The sequence below is a fragment of the Bidens hawaiensis genome, unplaced genomic scaffold (assembly GCF_021521415.1).
Source record: "Bidens hawaiensis isolate Kalapana, Puna unplaced genomic scaffold, B.hawaiensis_p1.1 tig00033354_1, whole genome shotgun sequence".
In the NCBI taxonomy this organism is placed as follows: Eukaryota; Viridiplantae; Streptophyta; class Magnoliopsida; order Asterales; family Asteraceae; genus Bidens; species Bidens hawaiensis.
In genome coordinates this window covers 134,237-157,171 of record NW_027495718.1, presented here as the reverse complement: position 1 = coordinate 157,171, position 22,935 = coordinate 134,237, and the positions used below count along the sequence as shown (strand labels likewise).

General features: G+C 33.7%; 1 protein-coding gene across 1 annotated transcript; it reads left to right on the top strand.

Moving 5' to 3' along the window:
- The first annotated feature begins 9,113 nt into the window (after positions 1-9,113).
- LOC143584786 (uncharacterized) lies at positions 9,114-9,815 on the top strand. The gene has a single exon (XM_077066751.1). The coding sequence runs from the start codon at positions 9,114-9,116 to the stop codon at positions 9,813-9,815; it is 702 nt and encodes a 233-aa protein (XP_076922866.1).
- The last annotated feature ends 13,120 nt before the right edge of the window (positions 9,816-22,935 follow it).

The window sequence follows — 22,935 nt, the reverse complement described above, 5'->3', positions numbered from 1 at the left end:
GAATGTGATTGTACTGTTTGTGTCATCCTTTATATGTTGTCTAATCCCCATTGGTTTGGTTTTTATCCCTAAGTGGGTTACCATCTTTTTGTCCCATGCTTGTGGGACCTTTTCATTACTATTCCCGAGGTGTCAGGGAAAGTTACTTTGGACTTCTATTCTTGGCGTCATGCACTACGCCGCGCGTTAGTAGCATGCTGGCGCGTATTGTTCCGCCTGGCGTATGTAACTAGTTTTACACTTAGTCAAATGGTGGGTTTCATACCCTACCTCTACATAAATATATGCAAAATATTTTCTTTTCCATATGAATATTACCATCTTATATCAAATCCTGCACATTTTTAATTCTGTTCATCACACAATTCTACATTTCATTCATAGGTTAGGAGATCTATTAAGTTCTTTTTGGATAATTCACTATATAACTCACCAGATCAGGAGCAAACTTTCATTGCAATAGGAAATTTATGTGTTTTGACAACACTAAAGAGTACCCTCTTTAGTGACATATTTTCCTCTTTTATTAAATGTGTTTTTACCTTTTTTTTGGAATCATTTTGTTCCTTTTTATATGTTAACATGAATGATCCAGTATTGTTGAGATTTTCTGATTTGGTTATGCTAATGAAATAGAAGCTCATGAAGTCTAGGACAATGGAAAGCCATATGGACATGCTTCTAAGATGCTTGGACCTAAGCTTCATATTGTGGATTATGCAAACAACAAAGAATCTAGATCTGTTATTGTTGTTCACACCAAGAATAGAGATCCAGGTTCTTTCTGTTGTGGTTTTAATTCATGTACAGTCATGCAGGGAACTTTGGAAGTGTCATCTTCTTAATTTGCAATTAAATAGTGTTATGTATTGTTGAGCTCTTTAGAATCCAATATTTTAAAATATATTCGGTCTTCTTTCTTTTTCTTTTTTTTTCTTTTTATGGAATTTTATGATATGTTATATGGTAAATTTCTTTTTAGGACCTGCAATGTTTAAAAAACTACACTGCAAGATATATTTGGCATTTATGGTTATACTTTTGCATGGTATATTTAATAGTTACAGTGTGCAAGCTGGGAACTTTTATTTCGAGTCAATGGATATAGTAAAGGTCTTTAGTTTGACTTTCTGGAAGTCAAAATATTTAGTCAAATATGAACTATTTCGGTCTGACACCAGTCGTATTTACTTCACCTTGCTACAGAAAATTAATGGCCTCAAAGGTATTCGTAACTATTTCACTCTAATGCGCCATGTCATTTTGTATTATTATGTACTTTCAGTTTGTTAACCTATAAGAAACATGATTTTAGAGTGATCAGCTTATTTATATGCATAATGACACATATTTTGATGTGAACACAGTGAAGCTCAAAGCTTCATAATTTAAAGTTGATTAGATAGTTCAAAACTCCAACAGACGATTTGTCATATTTATACATGTAAATATGAAGAAGTCAGATTTACTGTAGAAAATTGCCTATTTTGACCTTAAGATAGTCAAAGCTAGATCCTTCAAGCTGAAAACTAACTTTTACTTCTTTTCTTGAGGACTCAGGTGACATCACGCACGACGATAACTGCATTTACAACTCACTATCCAGTCAATGATAAGAGGTGGCGGCGGGCGGGGGTGGAGTAAGCATGGAGAAGACTATTGTTGTGAAGAAACAAGGCAATTTTGTGACAAAAATAGAAGATTAAGAAATCAAGTGAAATCGTTGGAGAAAACTTTTGAAGACGATTAACAAATATTGTTTTTGTTTAGAATGCTAAAAGAGTAGTTATGACATTACGACATTCAGCAACCCGTCCATCGGACGGGTATAAAACTAGTTGGTTATGGTTATGGGTTTGTCCTAAAACCGCCCCAAACCGACCCATGCACACCCCTAGTGTCGACTAACTTGAGTGTTGGAGTGTCGACGGGTCAGGGCTTCAAATCGTTGAACCGTTTTTGGGAGTTTATTATGGTTGCGACTTGCATTGTGACCCTATAGAAGAAGAAAATACATTATACAATCTTTTAAACCTTTTTGATAATTTTGAGCACACATCGGAATAACTATGAACTAAGAACAATCGGAACGCAACATACTTTAAAACGCTTTCTTTTACAGTTATGTCAAAGTAATCAAAAGTTGTAGCTAGCTAATGTTAAATCCTAAACAAACTATTTATATTATCTATCCTGTGTATGTATCGATTACAAGATAAAACAAAATAACTACTAAGATTAACTCTTATCTCGAAAACTTTGACTTGACCCATATCTTTATAACAAATTACGCTACCTGTCGTTGCTGTATATTTGAAGATCTTTAGTATTAATCTTCTAAAACCTTTATCTACATATAGTTGCAACATTTCTTCGACTTTGTTATCAAGTTCATTACTAATATTTTACTCCGTATTTAGTACTAATCACCTTTACTTTGTAAACTCTTTGGTACGATGCTCACTGCTGAGGAATTAGTAATTCGTCAGCTCAACACTAAATCATCTTTAAATACTCTTGTTATCTCAGTTTTTACTATGCTTAATCTTTATTAGTGCTTTCCATCTTTGTGTCATCAACTTCATGTGTATGTGAATCGACATAATTAATTATCAGCATTCAATGTGTATTCATCAGTACTATATCTCAACAATTTACTCTTGAACCGATTATTCCAAAATAGAAGTTTGTCATCTAACAAAAACTTTGACATCTCTTTAAATCGTTCTTCAATTTCCATCGTGCTTGAAATCATAATAGCGTATGAACAAGCGTATACTCCACACCTTCTAAATTATATCAATATATATTTATAAATATTTCTCATTTGTCTCAAGTATCCAATAACATCAAAATGAAATTGATATGATACTAGAATCATCAACAATGTGGCCCAACGACCGCCTACATAGAGATCGACGAATAAGGATGTTTCTTTGTGTTGTTGGGTTCGATGGTGGTTAACAACGTCTAAAGTTAATGGTGGTAACTCGCAGTAAAATAAGAGAGACCAGACTTTCATTAGGTGTGCTTTGGGTTTCTGAGATTATAACTGTCGATTAAGGCATAGAGAACAAGAATTATAAGTCCCCAACTCCCCATCTAAATTATCGAAAATTCATTGTAGCACATACAAAAATGATTTTGAGGAGATGTACCGGTCAACTTCTGGACTGATGAAAAATATGTGAAATCGTCATTGTGTGAGTGGGATGTGGGTAGAGCCATTAAAACACGCCATATTACGTTTAATAAATTGTAATACTTCCTACATTTTTTAGGAATGCAAGCTAATATTGTAATCAATAAGAAGTTGAATATCACTAGAATGTGTAAAAGACGAAATGCAGTTATTAAGTTTGATGTTTCACTTAGAAAAGTTATTAACTTGATTATAGATCGACTTGTTTCAAACACACACATGTCTTACTTAGTTACTTGAATCCAAACCCAATATCTCCCATTTATACCAGATAAGCCCATATGCAAAATACATAAATAAATAAATAAACACACACACTTTTGGATATGAATTGAAAGAATAATTAAGAAGAATACTTACTATTTTCAAACAAATACACTATGGAAGTACCAAATGCTAATTCATGTAACCTATTAAATATTACAATAATGTCATTAAACAGCTACATATAAAACTAGATTCTTTCTTTTGACAAAATGATATTATGAATAACTAGTTGAAAGTTAGTACAAGTGGCAGACACTAATTGATCTACTTATATAGAAATTAAACTAGTCCTAAAATTGATTGATCCTACAAGGTATAAGCCTAATAGGTTTATCATCTGAAATGAAGAAGCACACTTATAATGAAATGCAAACTTACATTTCAAACACTTAAGATCATATCGTACTGTAACTTTTCATCACATAATAGTTGAACTCTTTTCATGGGGTCGTGTAGAGAAACCATTTCTTTACTATTTGATGCTTGCTTGTCGAAAAGGATGAGTGGGTGTTGATGAATAAATTGGTTGAGCATTTCACCATCATCTTGTTTACCAATCAACTCCTTTTGATTACTAATACGACGCTTCAAAAGATTGTCACCTTGATCTTGAAATGGACAATAGAGCAAGTTAAGATGCTCACTTTCTTTGAAGTTCTTATAATTTTTGTCAAGACCTGATAAATGATATACTTGAAGTTGGGCTAAGATAATCTTTACACAAACTAAAAAGAATAAGCGATCGCTAACCTGGAGGTAGGAAGACGCACATAAATGGTTCTCTCTTTGAAGTGACACAATTAACATGTACGTAATATCGGCATTTATCACACTTGTACATCCACAAATGAACTAAGAACCGGTCACCACATACTCTACACACCGGATCAAAGTTAGCTCGCATTTTGGAACACTCAAAGGAATATGCAAGCATAAGTGGATGTGAATGAGTGAAAACCCCATTGGTATAATTTTGTATTAGTAACTTGATAGGCAACAAAGAGCAGTCTAGGTTGATTCGAAACCTAGGACAAGTGGTACATTGAAAAAAGACCCCTTCATGTTTATCACCACAAGCTACACAATTGTGCACTATGTGCCCGAACATTCGTTCCCGTTGGTGAGGGTGACTATGGTGGTCTATCTTTTGTTGCGACATAGTAGCACATATTATGTGCATGTAAGCACACATTTTCTTCATTTTAAGATTGCAGACAAAGCACTGCGACTCAATATCTATAAAATAAACTAATATAAGTCTGTGGTCGGGATGTAACGGGTGTTTTTTTAGCATCTCAGGAAGTTGTGCACAAAATTTGTGCAATGAGATGTCACAAGCCTTGCAGTAGTAGTAGCACTTGTGAAAAGACCAGATACGTTCCATACACATGTCGCATTCGCCACCATGTTGCTCGTCCTCCACAAATTCATCTTCATCTTCATCTTCATCTTCATCTTCATCTTCATCTTCATCTTCGTCCTCATCATTTTCTTTCTTGTAATTTGGCTGCATTTTCGCAAGGCTGAACGGATGATCGTGACCAAAGTGATGAAATTTGTCCTTAGCAACTGCATCAATGAAAGATGTTTTGTTACAGTATGTTAAACTATGAAACATATATTTCTTGCAATTCAATATTTGATTATTTTCTTTATTAAGTTTAGTTTATAATATTTCTTTGTGTGTTTTGTTTGAGGGCCGCATATAAAGTCTTGGGCTGAGTAACGAGTTGCTGGACTACTAATATGGCCCTAATAGCTTTGGAGGCTTAACAAATTGTTATTATAAAATATGATTAAAAAAATAAAATGTTACGTACGAGTGTTCATGGCCAGGCTTTGACGGTTTTTTTTGTTAAACCTATGAGCCAAGCTGTTAATTAGAGATCATTTTTTTTAATTGAAAATCGAAATTGAACCAATGCGAATTGTAACCGAAAGTTAAAGAGAAAACCTAACTGTGAAACCTAACTATTGATCAGTTATAACGGTTTTAAAGTTTCAAACTGAACAATAAACACACATAATTGTTACATGATTATTAGAGACTGTGTTCAAACACCCGTCGCATCGTGTGGACATTCGTCTAGTTAATTAAATATGTACAAAAAATAAGAGAAATCAATATATCACAAAGGAATTTTATTAAATATAATTAATTGTGATGATGTAATAGTTAAAATGTGGTGTTGTAAAAGAAATAAATGTTTTTTCAAAATGATTTTTTGTTTTGGGTGCTATAAGTTGTAACATGCGTATCAAACTTTGGACACGTGATGCCACAAAAATATTTATTTTAAAAGTGTTTCTTTTTATATTATTTCCAACGCCAATGTTTAAAAAGTTTAATTGGCTTGGCTAGCAGTGTGAGGTAGAGGTGCACAAATCGGGTTATTCAAATACTTGGTTTTAGTTATGGTATCGGGTTCGGGTATGATCAGGATTGGAAAACCGGGTATTGATAATAACCGGGTTGGGTTCGGGGTCCTGGTAAGCCTATAAAAATCATACGCTATGTATCGGGTTTGGTCGGGTATAGATTCGGGTATTCTAAAACCGGGTATTTGAATACCCTATTTCCGGGTGTTGAAAAACCTTATTTTTGGGTTTTTTTTCGGGTATATGTTAGATTTTTTTAAGGGGTTGCACCTTTTAGGAGTATTTTTCAGGTAATTTTGGGTTTAGATCAAGTATTTGAAAAACATGGTTTCGTGTATTGGAAAAACCGGTTCCGGGTATGGAATCGGTTCCGGTCTTCGGGTATTACCGAGTACAAATCGGGTCCGGTACCGAAATGCATACTCTATCTGTACCCTACGGATAGGGTCGGGTTCGGGTATTAAAAACCCGGTATAAAAGAACCGGTTCCAGGTTTTTTTTCAGAGTCCGATTCCGAGTTTGGGTTTTTTTTGCACCTCTAGTGTGAGGTGGAAAATTAATATAAGCAAGGAATTTTGAAAATAGCTCACTCCTTTTTTCTAATAATCTTATGGCAAAAGCTACTTTATTCGGGCCTATTACTAACAATGAGGATCGTAATCAAGACCGACAATTTCTTACATGACTTAAAAAATGATAGGAAAATAAACATGTTCTTAGTTGGTTAACACTCCTCGTTTTATTAACAATGTCAATTCAAACACGGCATGTTTAATAAATTGGTTAATCTAAAAAACACCTATATAATAAAGAATATTGGATTTCAATCATCGAAACTATTAACCTTTGGCTAATGTTAATCTGTGCTAACAATCTAAGTATTAATAATCCCAACTTTCAGTTTCATTACTAATAACAATCTTAGTCTAAGAGATTGCTAATTCCATTTATTTTATGATAATGCGACATGCCATGTGGCAATTTAAAAAAAATAAAGAACTATGATTTCGTCGATAATAACCAACGAGAATTTCTCAAAGAAAAAAAATAGAGAGGTCATATGAAAAAGGATAAAGGAAAGACCGAAAGAGTTTTGTATCTCTCATCGCGCCTAACACGGGAAGCATACATATTTCCTCTCGATCGATGGTTTTTCGTTGTCTCACATTTGAACAGAAAAACATATATAAAAAGCAATGTTGCAAAAGTCGCTAGGCGGTCTCTAGGCGGCCGACCCCCTTGGAGGTTGTACTCGGAGTACTCGGGGAGTACTCAGAGAGTACTCGGACATGATAAATATAAAGAAAATTAATTTTTGGGTAATATATATATTTCAAATATCATAAGTTTACTAATATTTATAACAAAATAAGTGAATATCAATATAAATAAGAGAAGTACATTGTTAAATACCAAAATATTCTAAAAATTGTTAATCATAAATTTACAAAAGTGATGTTCATTCTTTAATACTATACAATTAAGAATTATGTTGTATTTTTAAGTCAAAATTAGCTCAGGTTAACCGACTAGATGTATTTCTGGCTGATGTTGACAACCTATGAACAATTTTTAGTAACTAGGTGGAGTTAAAGAAACTCCTCTCGACACTATACCTTGTAGCGAGTACTCAGAGAGTACTCGGCCTTGTAGACCTACTTTTACAACATTGATAAAAAGAAAGAACAAAGACGTACCAAGTGTAGTATCCATGAAAGTAATTTCCTTCTCAGATCGATGAGCAGGTTCAATACCATGCAAATTACAAACATAATAATAATGTAGGGAACCAATGTATTATTATAAAGGAATGAAAAAGAATATGTTTGGTTACAAGAAAGGAATTAACCATTCAACACTCACACTTTGATTCTTTCCTTCCTCAACATGCATGCTTTTATTATATTTTATTCTTGGATTGAATGGAAAGGAAAGTAAACTTAATATTATGTACCATTCAACACTCACACTTTGATTCTTTCCTTCCTCAACATGCATGCTTTTATTATATTTTATTCTTGGATTGAATGGAAAGGAAAGTAAACTTAATATTATTTAGGGGTGAGCATAAAACCGAATTAACCGAACCGAAACCGAACAACCGAAAAAACCGAATCGAAAAAAACCGAACTGAAGCATTAACCGACGGTTAATATTTTTGTTTTTCGAAAAACCGATTTGTGGGTTTAGGTTAGGTTATCCATTTTAAAAAAAACGAACCGAACCGATTAATCGAACCTATGTTTTCTACGTGTTTTTTTAAGATGTTATGGCCAGAAACAAAATACCAAAAGAATCTACCATTGATGGTGGTGAAGATTATAAACATGATCAAGATTGGGTCTAAACTTTGAAGATGAATAAGACAATGAATGAAGATTCGGGAAACCTTTAGTTTTTTTTATTAAAAATGTTGTTGAATTTTAAACTATACTACTCAAACAACTTTGTATTTGTTTGGTTCAACATAACACGTGCATATTTTTGTATTTTGAATTCAATATGTATAAGGTACTCTATTTTTTTATAATGTCTACTCACAATAAAAAAACCGAAAATAACCTACACCGAAACCGAAAATAAACGAAAACCGAATAATCGAATAACCGAAATTCGATTGGTTGGTATTCTAAAATAACCGATAGCTTAGGTTTAGGTTTAGGTTTCACCCAATAACCGAACCGAACCAAACCGTGCTCACCCCTAATATTATGCACTTTCGTAGTTCAATTACGATGCGTATAACTCATTATAATAAAGCGTGTAACTTTTCTAGTAAGATTCTCTATAGTAAATTAGTAATGCATTTTTATTAAGTAAATGTATATCTCTGGCATGCGCATGACCCTTTTGAATGGTAGGTCTAAAGTGCTGTCACACTTGTTGTACTAAGAATTCAAACACTATCACCAAAACTCACGTATGAACACATGTGACATCCTAACTATTCTTACACTTTTACAAGAAATAATATTAAATTAATGCATGATGTAGTTAAGAATATGAATACGCTAAAATGACATGGGAATATGCCACAAGAAAGATGCATGATTGTTTTGCCAACCCTATCCCTATATAGTATATATATTTGTATAAGTATTATTGTCATATATATTAAAATTAAATCATGAGTGCATGCACATTTTTAATGAAACATGATCATTTCTTTATATAGACGTATGCCTTCGTACATCTATATGCTTTGACTCCTTCACACTTCACATAATCAAAATCCAATATTCACACACACACACACTTTGCCAAAATGAGTGTCAAAGATGATTATGATCATCAAGAAGTATTAGATGCACTTGACACACTTTCCCTCACATATTACCCCTTAACCGAAGATCCCTATTCCGGATATCATCGAAATCCACCATCCCCGGCCACATCCGAAGATTTATTTGAGTTCTGCAATGGGACATCCGGTGTACTTTCAGATGCACACCGAATGTCCCATGCAGAAGATATGTTTTCTGGAGGAAAACTCGTACCAATCAACGATCAAAATACAACCCGTAAAACAAGTAAAGAGAAACATATTCGTCGACGTCGGTCCGAGTCAATGCACGAGTTAAAGAGCACAAATAATAATGGAAGTGGTAAGAAACTTGTGAGAAACAGCTACTCTTTGGATTACAAGAAGTTCAACCGGAACTCAAGATTATATTACGAACCGGCCGCGAATAATTTGAGTAATAAAACATCTTCTTCAAGATGGTCTGATCTTGTGTTTGGACCATTGAAAGGGCCACCAGAGATGGACCTCCAAGACATCAGGAACAGGCAGGTTGTTAATACTTCGAAAGCGTTGTTCACAACGATTGATGAATCGAGTAAACGGTTTTCGGGTTATCATAGGAAAGCTTCATGGGGAGTGCTAGGGATTCTTAGTTGCAAAAGCTCTAGTAGTGTTGAAGTGAACATGCCATTGAGTTATGAGAGATTAAGTTTAAAGAATTGACACGTTGGTGTACTTTATTTTTCAAGAATACCATATGGGCACAAAGTGAATTATTATTGTATTAGATAATTTGGACCTTTTGTTGTGTGATGGTTGTATTGGTGTCAGTACAGTCACTCCATGCATAAAGGTATAACCCATGATGCAATTTCTTTATATTATAGTGGTTCAGAAGCCTTTCTAAATTATTGAATGTGGTTATGATTTATGAAGTTGTAAGATGTAATGTAACATTTTGTTTTTTTATTTAGACGTCTACAAATTTGTTCTAGAAAGACTTAAGCATAAGAATGTAGTGTTTATGTAATTTATTAATTTTCAACTCCTTGATTGAGTAGTAATTTTCGACTTTTCTCATTACCATAGACAATGTGCGGAAATACCCATAGAAAGTTAATGTCACGTCTTGTCAGCGCAGTGGTAGTCCCCAAACGTGGGTGCTAGAGTCAAGTAAAACTTTAGGAGCTATTTTAGTGTTACCAAATGTTTTATACTTATTTCTAATGTGTAATATATGAAGAATGACTTTGAATTATCAAACATATTCAAAGAGTGATCATTAGTGGGGAAAAAACCTGGGTTCTGTAGTGAACATGGCCAATTGGTAGATCTATGAGTACCGTAGGCTTTGTGTCTTACTTCATGAAGCCTTTAGAGACTAGATTCATCACATACCTTGTTGATTCATTGGACAACGAGTTTCCTATTAGAAGGTTAGATTCACTTAACTAAATTCAACTTATTCTAATATTTTGGTTTTATTCATAAAGTGTTAGGGTCACGTCTTTAACTTATTTGGTTGAAAACAGAAGGCGCTGTCTAGCTAGTCTATGTGTGTTAGGATTGGCTAGGTATAACATAACGATAACCGATATATGGTTATAAACATATTAGTTATTAATCTTAAGATAAAGCCATTGTAGACTTGTTTCTTTTAGGAAGTTAGATTTACTTAACTAACTCAACTAGTTATACTATTTGGTTTCTTTATTGCATAAAGTGTTAGGATCACGTGCATAATTTGTTTGGTCGAAAACAGAAGGCGCCTTCTAGCTAGTCTATGCGTCTTAGGATTGGCTGGCTAGGTACAACATAGCGATGTACGATATAGGGTTACGAATATATTAATTCTTAATCATTGGAATCTTATTCCATATGTGCATATAGTTGTTAAGATAAAGCCATTGTAGACAGGTCTCAAGTCTCTTTTCTTTCAGGGTGGTTGGATTGGATATTGGCAGCTAGCAAAGGCTTTTTATTCCACAAAAAGGTTGAAGGAGCAATATGGTAATTATAAAATTATTGAAGGTGTGATAACGATACATGATAAAGAAGGTGCGTGTGGTGTCGTAAATCACTATATTTATTTTTTTAAAGTGATAAAGACGTTTTTGCCCTTGTCAAATGTTGACCGACAAATATTTTGAGAAAGTTAGTTATATTGCCACAATATTGGGTTCTTAAAAGTGAAATAAAGACCAATTTTAAGATGGATGAATCTACACGTTTAATATATTTCTTTTGTCTTTATAAATTTTAGATGCGTTAGGCTAAACGTATCATTCCTTTGCTAAACGTACTCCGTTATCTAAACTTTTAGTCCCCAACATTTTTTTTAATTTAATCGTATTTTTTATTTCAATAAAATGCTATTAAGCTACTTTTTATGTCCTTTTATGTTTACTGTTATTATTTATAGTATGAATATTTCATTATTATTATTCACTACTAGAAAAAGAGATGCTTTTCTATAACCGAATTGTAGGAAATTTGTTGGAAAAATTTAGTTTCTAATAATTTTTTAACAAAAAAGTTGTTGGAAAAACACATGCTTGAAAATTGTTTTCAACCGTTTTCTAATAATTTTTCTTACAAAATTGCTACAAAAACATGTGGTTGTAAACTTTCTACAACTTTCCTACAAAAACAATTCATAATTTTTATTAGATAATATTGTAGCAAAGTTTGAGCTTATTTTTTTTTGTTGGAAATCTGTTGGAACAACTTGTCGTAGGAAATTTGTAAGAAGTTTTTGTGAGAAAATAACTTGTTTTCTAGTAGTGATTATTATATTTTCAATGTATTATTCTAAGTTAGCAATATAAAATAATATTAAAAAAATAATAACAATATAAAAGATTAACAAAAGTAAAATTTATATAAAGTGCTAATAAAGTTTATAAAAAATAACCCGTAAATTACCTTTTCAAGTATAAAATTTATATTTGATAGCTCATTTTTATTAAAATTTATATGAAGTGTTGATAAAGTAAAGGCATCACATTATTATAGTTAGGGTTGTTTAGTAGTCTTTTAATAACTAATGATTACATTAAAAAACTATTTTCAAATTTGTCAACAGATAGTGTTTATTTGGTTATATTTCTTAATGACTTATGAGATCTCATAACAATTAAGTTTCAGAGACATAGTAAAGAGACATAGTAAATGATTCAGAAGCTATCTCTTAATTAATCCGTCTTCTTATTAATTAGCATAAGATTACCAGATAACCCTTACTTTTAAAAGCAATATAATATGAAACACAAATCAAGTAAATGTAATTACAAAGCAAAAAGAAACTTGGCCGCATTTTTTTTTCTTTTTGTTTGATCTTTGAACCCCCAAAGTTTGGAAGAGGTCAATACGTTGTTGACCGACTTGACCCTTGGATATGTTCTAGAGCTGGTCGATGTTAGGTGACCTATTATTCGTCTCATTTGTCCATGGTGGTTAAATAAGAATACTTTGATTCTCATTAAGTACTATACCTTTTCCAAAATTATTATTTCACATAAGCTTAAAATATGGTTACACCTATTTGTCTCACGTTGCTATATTTAAATTATGTATCATTTAGAAAGGTTATGTGCAATAAAGTGTTGCACGCAGAAGACATTTACCAAAAATAATAAAATACATCATTCAAGTTACAATTTTAAAAAGTTTTAAAATATAAAAAGAAAAAAATTGATTGAAATGCATTGTTTATTCACCTTTAATAACATCCCAAAAAATATATAAACAAGTAGATCATGTATAGGAATGCATAAATTGCATGCATATTTTCTCATAGATATGGGTTTTAGTTAAAAAAAAGGATTTAATTGTATAAAAATATGAGAAAGGTTACGGGTCATTGAATAAAGGAAATCAATGGTTGAGATGATCTAAAAGCGTTGCATTTCCTTTCGCAATAAATCGCTTGTCTAACCTGTAGAAACAATTTTAAGGATATTGTATTTTTTTTATTAATTATCTAACAACGTATTTTAGTTATGTATCTTCTAATGGCTTTGTTCTTATATTTTTATCATGTGATTAAACCCAGTTCAAAGTTCAAACAGAAAAAGTTATATTGAGTAATAGACATCTAAAGAGAGAAAATTAGCAACGCCCATAAAAAAGGGTCCTCGATAGCCACTAGACGAGTCTACAATTGTTATGTTTTATACAAACTTTTCTATAGGGTCGCTTACTTGGTAGGAAATATGCTGAGATATGTATCGCGTTAGATGGTGTTAATAATATCCGCCTAGATGCAATGTGTGTGTCATTGCATGGGGATAACATAGCTAAAATGGTGTATTCGGTTTCGAGTACAAATAGTAAAATTAGAGGAGCTGATTATTACATTCATTCGGTTGAACATGAACATGAAGTTGAAAGAAGATGATCGAGTCAAGAAGAATAAAGATCAAGGTGATGGCTAGCTTGGCATAGTGTTGTCGGGCCTCGAAGTTATACACTACTACCAGTTGTCGTCACCGATTCAACTCGTATAAGTATTGAAGGATTTAAACTTTCAAGGTGATTATGATGGCAAAATGTTTAGTGAAAAATAGGGTCAACTTTACCCGAAGATTTTGAAGGTATAATTGGATGCATCTGAGTGTTAATTCAAAATATGTAGTAAAGCCCAATGGGCTTGGTAGGCTTGAACTACTGGGAGTAAGTGACACCCTGACCACCAAACAATGAGCCGGGCCGTCTTCTTGAAAACCTTGTATTCAAAAAGCCCGATATGAAAGGCCCATAAATGTATATTTATGAAACTAGGAACTTGTTCAGAAATACCGTAATGAAATGAAGATAGGAGTTTTTCGCTAGGTATTTGACCAAATAGATCGTCCAGTGCCTATAGAACCTATCACTAAAATACCCCTAGAGAGAGATAAAGCCAAGCGGAGCGAAAAGGGTTTTCCATGAGATGGTAAATAAAAACTATTAGCCCCACACGAAGTTTGTGAATAAGTGATTGTCTGAAAATGAGCAAGGAATATACGTCTTTCTGCTAAAGAGGATGTATTGAACTCATAATTCATTAGATACTTTTTATGAATGTCAACTAAGTCTCGTAAGTAAATTGCTCCCGGTTGTTCAATCATTTGATAACCAGAGTCATTCTTTGATAAGAGTCTAGGTGCACAAAGCAGTTAACCGGTTTTTTTTGCGGGAATTAACAGGTTTTTCGGGTAGGGTAGTAACCGGTTTGACCGGTTAGACCAGACCGGTTAACCAGTTAATAACCCGAAAAAACCCGATTTCTGATAAAATAATAATTAAAAAAAATCGGTTAACCGGGTTTAAAATCAATAATATAAACTGGTTACTAACTAACGTTTAGGATCAGTTAGTAAACCGGTTAGGACTGGACCGGTTATATTTTCGGGTACAAACCATTTAGAAACCGGTTAACCAGGTTCTGTCTGCACCTCTATATGAAACAATCTATTGATACAGAACCCGAGTTTTCTGCCAAGATTATTATGCATAATTCGAGTGTAACCAATCTCGGAAACCAAACAATTCACGTAAAACCACACCTTCGTACATATAAACCGATACCTATCTTGAAATATAGTCATCTACCTCGGTCAACGACTCTGCCATTGCGACTTAGGCTGGTCAACCACCACAGTGTTAACTTTACAAGTGAATATCAAGGGTTGGGAACACACAGATGCACGCTTACAGTATGCTTGACAAGCGACTCTTTCTTATTATAAAACTAAAAACTCAAGACGTACAAATAACTTTGAAATATGACCTGGGTTATATAGCCAACCGTTTACTTGGTCCTTACGAAACAACTACACCAGTTGTATTCTACTACAACTACTAACAAATATAAGTTCTAAATCATGACTCAATAAAATTTAAATTATTAAAACAAACTGATAAAATTCAAATAAATAAGATAATGATAATAATTAAATTAATTATCATCTTGATCTCCTCCAAGCCACCCCATGAGATCATAACCGAACCGCCCTACGTATTCGAGTGTTGCTCAAGTTTGACACACAGTGGCACTATACTATCTTTAATGATCCAATACATGTCGAACCCGGATTGCTTGCACCGTTGACCGATGTTACATTTGTTCTTCAACCCCCCCTGTTGACACGAAGCTATTGAAAGTGTCACCAAAAGCCGTATTAAACCGGACCAAGAGAGAGTTACAATGGCATGGGTAAAATAATGTATTAAGTTAATCTAGCATATTATGAGACATTTAATGTGATGGTGTTTAACTTCATCTAGCATATCATTTTGATTTTTGTGACTTACAAATGTTCAAGTTACATTTTTTGTTCTTTTTTATTTGTGATAGTTAATATCTGTTAATTTGTTGATACATTAGGACAAAATGACAAATAATTCAGGTGGGCCGGATTTATTTTGTTTGAAGAACTTCACTTAATTGCTTGTATGTCCATCATGTACTTTGGGTTCATTGAATATTTCAATCTCATAAAAGCCTAGTGTTTCAAAGCTATAATAAGTGTTGCTTATAGGGCCACCTTGGTCTAGGACGGTTCAGCTATTAATATAATAATATTAGGTTGATACTTGATGCAACTATTCAATCTCAAGGGTCGGATTTAGGATTTGACTACGTTTGATTTTGCTATCGTTGTTTGTTAAACCTTTTTCTCTTAAACCACAAGTCACGCAATTGTTCACTCTCAAATATTTTGTTCTAATTTTTACCATAACCATCGACATATCCCTCACAAAACTATATAACATAGTCATAAACCATTTAAAGTAATTGGTATTAGAGAAATTATATTATCTACGGTTTATTTTAATATTATTATCCTAGTTAGGAGTTTAGACATATAATTTGACTATACATGTTACCTTAAGAAGATTACATTATTCTAATGATATCACTGTCTTAGAGTTAATTCTCTCTTCAAGCCTTTCTATGTGCTTTTTGTCGTCGTATATTGGTTGATCGTTGACCCTATTTATCCCTCGTCTATCTTGTGTGATGTCTTTATTTTTCTTTTTCTTCCTCTCTTCCTACGTTGGGACAATTGTATATTAGGCTTTATACGTTGCTCATGTGTTGTGCCTAGGGTCGGTTGAATCTACCTGAACACAACCCACTTTTTTTTATTCGTGTAGTAAGCATCAACCCTAACCCACATACACTAAAATCGCGTAACCTGAACATGAGCCGTTTAACTCACTTATCTAAATCATCAAACGAGTTTGTAGTGGAGCATGTAATAATCAAATTGTAAACATGCTATAAAAAATGTGTTAAAAATGTGTTAGACATGTCAACCTATTTATTTGAACAAGTTAAAATGAACACTACTGTTTTTTCCTAAACAGGTTACATATATCATCCCAAATTAATCTTGATTGTTTTAGTGTCGTGTCATCACAGTTGTAACACATGTTGTTGCAATCGTAGCTCCTGTCGACATAACCCCGATGTGTTACCTTAGATCTCTTGTCCTGTTTGGACGTTTGGTTTCTTTTCAATGTATGTTTTCTTTCCAGGATTATTATATTCTTATTATACACATGTTATCAACAAAAAAAATACGTCATATATATCTATAATACACTACTAGAAAATATGGCTTTAATGACACACAACTTATGACACACGCTGATTAATGACATGCTAAAGCTCGTGTCATAAAAATAATGTCGTCTTTTTTAAATTATGAATAATTTATGACGAGCATTTTTGTGTTTCATTGTTTAAGTGTCATAACAGAAAATTTAAAAATAAAGAGTACACAAAAACAACATGAGTGTCATCTTATACTTGTAAATAATTATATCCATCTCATACCCACTCATGTAACCCTAATATCCATCCCCATCTCTCTCTGCAACACATATCGCCGCCTCTCTTCACAACCCAATGAAACTGTAATATTTCTGCATCCAAACTCACTCTCTCTTCACAATCAAATGGCCAGCAACAATCCAAACCACCGCCGTCGAAGAGGAACACGCCGGAGCACAAATCCCTCCGAACATCGAGGTTGAAGAAGCTGTTCTAATGAATGTGAAAGTGCTAAATCGTTTTAATTTCTCTTTTTGCCTCTATTCACAACGGATTCATTCTAATTTCACCGTTCACGATGAGCCTCTTCTCACGCCGCTAATTTTAGGTATACTTGTTCTGTTGATTCTGTTTAGTTATATAGTCATTCAGTTTGGTAATTAATGACCTAAATTCAACCACCCTAATTTATGAAATGATTGTCAGAGATTATAGGAGAAAAATAATGCTTGAAAGTGATTGAAATTGGTTATTGGTGTTATTGATTAGGATTTATGAGAATGAATGCTTACACATTATCTGGTTTGACTATGTGTTATCTCGATCTAGGGTTTTTTTGATGGTGAATATTTTTAGGATTTAGTTACTATTTATGCAACTTAATATTGTGTTGTGAACTTCTTTTTATATAGTTTTTGGGGCTTGTAGTACTCGCAGCCTGGCCTGTTGACATATATGATCCAATATGCATATTTGAAACTCTTGTTTTGGTTCGATATGTGTTTTTAATTGCTATATGTCTATGTGAGCCGACCAATTGTTGATTTCGTTGTTTAGCCAGCAAGTTTATATAGTTATCACTTTAGTATTTGCTGATTATTTTTCAAATAAAGTATTTTCTTTAACTAATTGGAATTAAAAATGACAATTAGGTTCTTGTGTGACTTCCTTGAACTGTTGATGATCTTTGGTTCTAGGTATAAGTTTATTTTGGATATGCTTATGTTAGAAATCAGTTACATATCTTTTGGCTTTCTTACTTATTTGGTAGTCTATTTTTCTGTTTGTTTAAATTTGTTTATTTTGAGCACTAAGGCGTCACACAAGATCAGGAAAAAAAAAACAAAACTCATACCTCACCTAAAGCCACTTACTGGTAAACACAAAATCATAATTATCATAAATATAACTATCATGTACTCTCTTTTGTATATGAATACAAGTACGGCTGTTTAAAAAGTTTGTGGCTTGCAGCTCGATTGAAAATAGCTCAAAAAAAGCTAGAATCTAAACGAGCTGGCTCAGCTCCGCTCAATTTCTAAACGAGCTGAGCTTAAGGCACAATTGGCTCGGCTCACGGCTCGGTCTTCGCTCGGCTAGATGCATGACTTGTTTAGATTTAACCCTATGTTTTTATATATAATTATAATAATAATAGCCCATCAAAATAAGATTCAACAATAAATACAATGCATATATTTTGCAATTCGAGCTTTAAAACATCATTAAAAGATCAAATTTAAAACATATAATGTTATTAGTTAAATTTTATATAAACATCATATAATGCCATTCGAGCTTACAATATGTTGACTTGCAACAGGAAAAGGACAGTTGAGATAGCTATATGGCCTGAAATGGCACATTTGATGGGAGACGATACAGTTCCAAAAGACATTATCGCAATTATAGCCACGATGGCAACAGCGTACCACGGTTAGTATATCTTATCACAGGAAAAAAGGTCATCATTGTTGGAATACCGTATGCCCGAGACACATAATTAGGTTAATGTGGCTAGTTGTGTTTGATCCAAGTCGGGTCATACCCAATAACGAGTTAGACACACACCAATTATGTATTTGTTAAGATAAGATCTATAAGACAAATACAGAACACGACACATTCAGAAAATCGGGTTTCTGAATACTTACTTGAAAGTGTTAAATAAATTAATTGGTTAATTTATTTATTCAAATAATTATTATTGGAATGATTATTTAACTATGTGTTCTTTTATAAAATGGTTTATGAAAGATGGGGTGTTTATATATTTTATAAAGTATAAAATAAATAAAAAAAAAAATACATTTTGGGGCCGGTTTTGGGTGGGCCCCACACCCCAAGGTTTTGGTCAAGTTTTGTCATGGATTTGGTGAAAGATTGAGTGTTTTCTACTTGACTAAAAACCTAACACAAGATATGATTCTTTTTGGAAGATTATATAATTATAAAGAGACTTTCAAGTAAAAAAAAACAAGAGACACACAACTCCTTTTCTTTCTTGTTTTCTTTGGCTCGGCCAAGATCAAAAGAAGAGGCTCGGGTCTCGGTTTTGTGTTCAAGCTCCCTAACATAGCTCGGTGTGTGTTGGAGGCTCGGGGTATCTTTCGTTTGAGGATTTTCCCTTTGAAAGTCTAGCATCAACATCATCATCTTCTTCAACCATCAACTACATCTCTTAAAGGTTTAAGAATGTAAGTTTTACAAGCTTTGATAGTTTAGTTTTTCCGTATTACTTGATCCTTGCCTCGGGTTTCTAATATATAGATTATTGGTAATCTTATGACATGAATAAACTAGGTTGTTCATGAACACATATCATATAAACTTGTAATATATATATATATACATATGGATACATATGTGTAGTTTTTTTATATCACGCTTCCGCCTTTATTGTGACTAGTTAAATGGTTAACTTAGTATAAAATATTCATAGAAACCCAACAAATGGCATCAAGAGCCGGGATACGGGAAACTAAGCTTCGGGTTTTCGGTTTTATATTTTTCCCCTTGAAAGATTTTATACAAAAATAAACATGCATGATTTTTTTGTATTTAATCTTGTTATTTTTTTTGGCTTTGTTCAAAAAAAAAAATAAAAAAAATATAAAACCGAGTTCATGGGCCGAAGCCTAATTCGGATGTGATTGGGCCGAAGCCCACTTCATTAGGTTAATGGGTTAACCGAGAAGAAAAATAAAGGAGGGAAGAAAGTTAAATGGGCCGAAGCCCATTTTGGTTAAATGGGCCGAAGCCCATTAGACTTTTCATTGGGCCGAAGCCCATGTGTTTTGGACAAATGGGCCGAAGCTCATAATCAAGTTATTGGGTCAAGCCCAAATGGGTTGGGCTAGCCCGATAAGGTCAAGGGGTTTTGGAACGGGTTCCTAAGACATAACGGGTTATGTTTGTTAAAACTAGACCGAGCCGTAGACCAAATGGATGTTTGTTGTGATTGTTATTAATTATTCAAAGTTTCGGTTTGTAATAATTAATTAGGGGCAATTTTGTAATTATTTATTCATATGGGTATGTAATAAATAGTTTATTTGTAATATCTTTATTTTATAGAAAAAAATGTATTAGGACATTTGTTATGTAAATTTAAAGAAGATTGCAAAATTGGAAGTTTGGGCCTTATTGGGCCGGGTATGGTGATAATGGGTCTCACAAGCCCATTAAAGGGATTCAAGCCCAAAAGGACCTAAGCCCACCCATTGAGCCCAAATGGAAGCTTATGGAAGCTAAGGCCCAAGTTCAAGCCCAATGGATCACAACGGGGTTGAAGAAGATGCTCGAAGCATTTGGATGCGGGATCGAGTGGGAGCTACAACATCCATGTGTCATGTGTCCCTTAGGATTGGACCTAAGACACACACTTGTTTCGGCTAACAAGTGTGGTCTAACTTAGTGGCTCGTGTCTAGTATAATTGTGTATGCTTGTCAATTGATTGTTTGATTATGTGGTTGCTAGATATTAGGATATCAACTTCGTCACATAGAATTAATTAACAAAGCATAAAACGGGTTCTAATAATTATCGGTAATTACGTGACACATAGTTTAATAAAATGGATTTATTAACTAGCCGTCTCACGCCCATAATAAAATGGTTTTATTATAAATTAGAATTTTGAAAATGGTTTCAAAATATCATGTTACTAAATGCATGTTAGAACATGATTTAAAGTTTTACAACTAGAATTATTAAAACTAAAAATCCCTTTTAAAATTAAGGATAATAAGTCAAACACCATCCTTTTGTATAACGCTTAACATATTAGTAAGCTCTTAGTGGGAAAAAGGTCACCTAACCGCGTAGAGTAAATTAATATGTTGAGGTAATATTGGCATATAAATGGGAAAAAGGTCACCTAACCGTTTGTATGTTGATATTGCAAGTTGATACAAGTAGGACGACTTAAATTAGAACCATGTGAAGAGGGTCACCCAAGCATGGGGTCTAATAGGTGTTGATGGGATAAACATGCCGATACGAAATATGATTTCGAACCGGTCCCATAAACTCTAGAAGTTGCAAAAGGGTTTGCAATTGTTATGAATAACTACCTTGATAAACCGACAATGGGAAAAAAGGTCACCTAACCGGAGTCGTGTTTATCGTTGGATTCTAGATTTTAATTATTAATTATATTTGGTATATATAAAAGGGTATTAATAATTAAAATATGTAAAACACTAAAATGAACTTAATTAAAATTCTGCAGATGGCCGCACACGTCGACGACAACATAATCCCTAACGTCCAAAACGTATCTCTCCGATCTATTCTCGCTAAAGACCGTCTTAACCACAATAACTTTTCGGATTGGTTCCGAAATTTAAGGATTGTTCTAAAACAAGAAAAATTATATCATGTTTTGGAAACACCTATCCCCAATGAACCAGAAGAGGGAAGTGAGGTCGAATATATGAATTGGGTCCAACACACGGAAGATTCCATTCAAGTGTCATGCCTCATGTTGGCGACTATGGTTCCCGAAATCCAAAAGGATTTCGAAAACCATAATGCGTACGACATGATTACTCAACTTAAGGAAATGTTCCTTAAGCAATCGAGGGTTGAAAGGTTCGAAACGGTTCGAGCCTTGCATGCATGTAGAATGGATGATAATCAACCAGTTTCAACTTATGTACTTAAGATGAAAAGTTACATTGATCGCCTCGCCAAGCTCAATTGTCCCATCTCAAAAGAGTTAGCAACGGATTTGATCCTTAACTCTTTGTCGAAAAGGTTCGACACTTTCGTGTTAAATTATAACATGAACGGGTGGGACAAAAACATTGGAGAACTTCACTCAATGCTTAAAACAGCCGAGGCGAGCATGGGTAAAAGAGTTTTACCCGTGTTTGCGATCAATGAAGGTAGATCCAAGAATCGATCTCAACCCAATCCTAAGGCTAAGGTAGCAAAAAGAAAGGGTCCTCCTGTGCATCTTAAGGGTAAGGGCAAATCACCGGTTATGGCAAAGAAACAAAAGGTTGTGGAACCGAGGGGTCATAAGGATGATCCTTGTTTTGGTTGTGGGGAGACCGGACATTGGAAACGCAATTGCCCGGTCTACCTAAAGGAGCTAAGAGACAAGAGGAATGCGGGGCATGCCTCGGGTAATGTCTTTATGGTTAATATTGAGCTAAATCTTATTTCTTCTAACACATGGGTATTGGATACCGGATGTGGAACTCATATTTGCAATTGGTTGCAGGGGTTCAAAAGGAATGAAGACTTAAAGAAGGGCGAAGTGAGTCTTTTCATGGGCAACGGTGCAAGGGTGCACGTGGTCGCTAGAGGAGACTTCACTTTATCGCTTCCAAGTGGTTTGGAAGTTGTTTTGAGAAATGTTTTGTATGCTCCTAGTTTGACTAGGAACATTATTTCTGTGCACCTTCTTAGACAATGTAACTTTGACTTTAAATTTGTAAAATCAGAAATGCATGTATCATCTAATGGTATCTTTTATTTTAAAGCTGTACCAAACAACGGTATTTATGAATTGGTTCATGACAATACCTCAAATAGCTCATTATATCAAACTTCCACTAAAAGACTCAAAAAGGATTTGAGTGATTCCTACATTTGGCATTGTCGTCTTGGACACATAAACAAGAATCGTGTAAATACTCTCCAAAAGAATGGTCTTTTGAAAACAAATGAGTTAGGTTCGTTTGATGAGTGTGAATCTTGTATTCAAGGCAAGATGACCAAAGAACCTTTTAAAGGTACAAATGAAAGGGCTAAGGACTTGTTAGGTATCATACATACGGATGTAT

Excerpts from the sequence above, each read along its gene's own strand:
- LOC143584786 (XM_077066751.1), top strand. The coding sequence starts at position 9,114 with ATGAGTGTCAAAGATGATTATGATCATCAAGAAGTATTAGATGCACTT.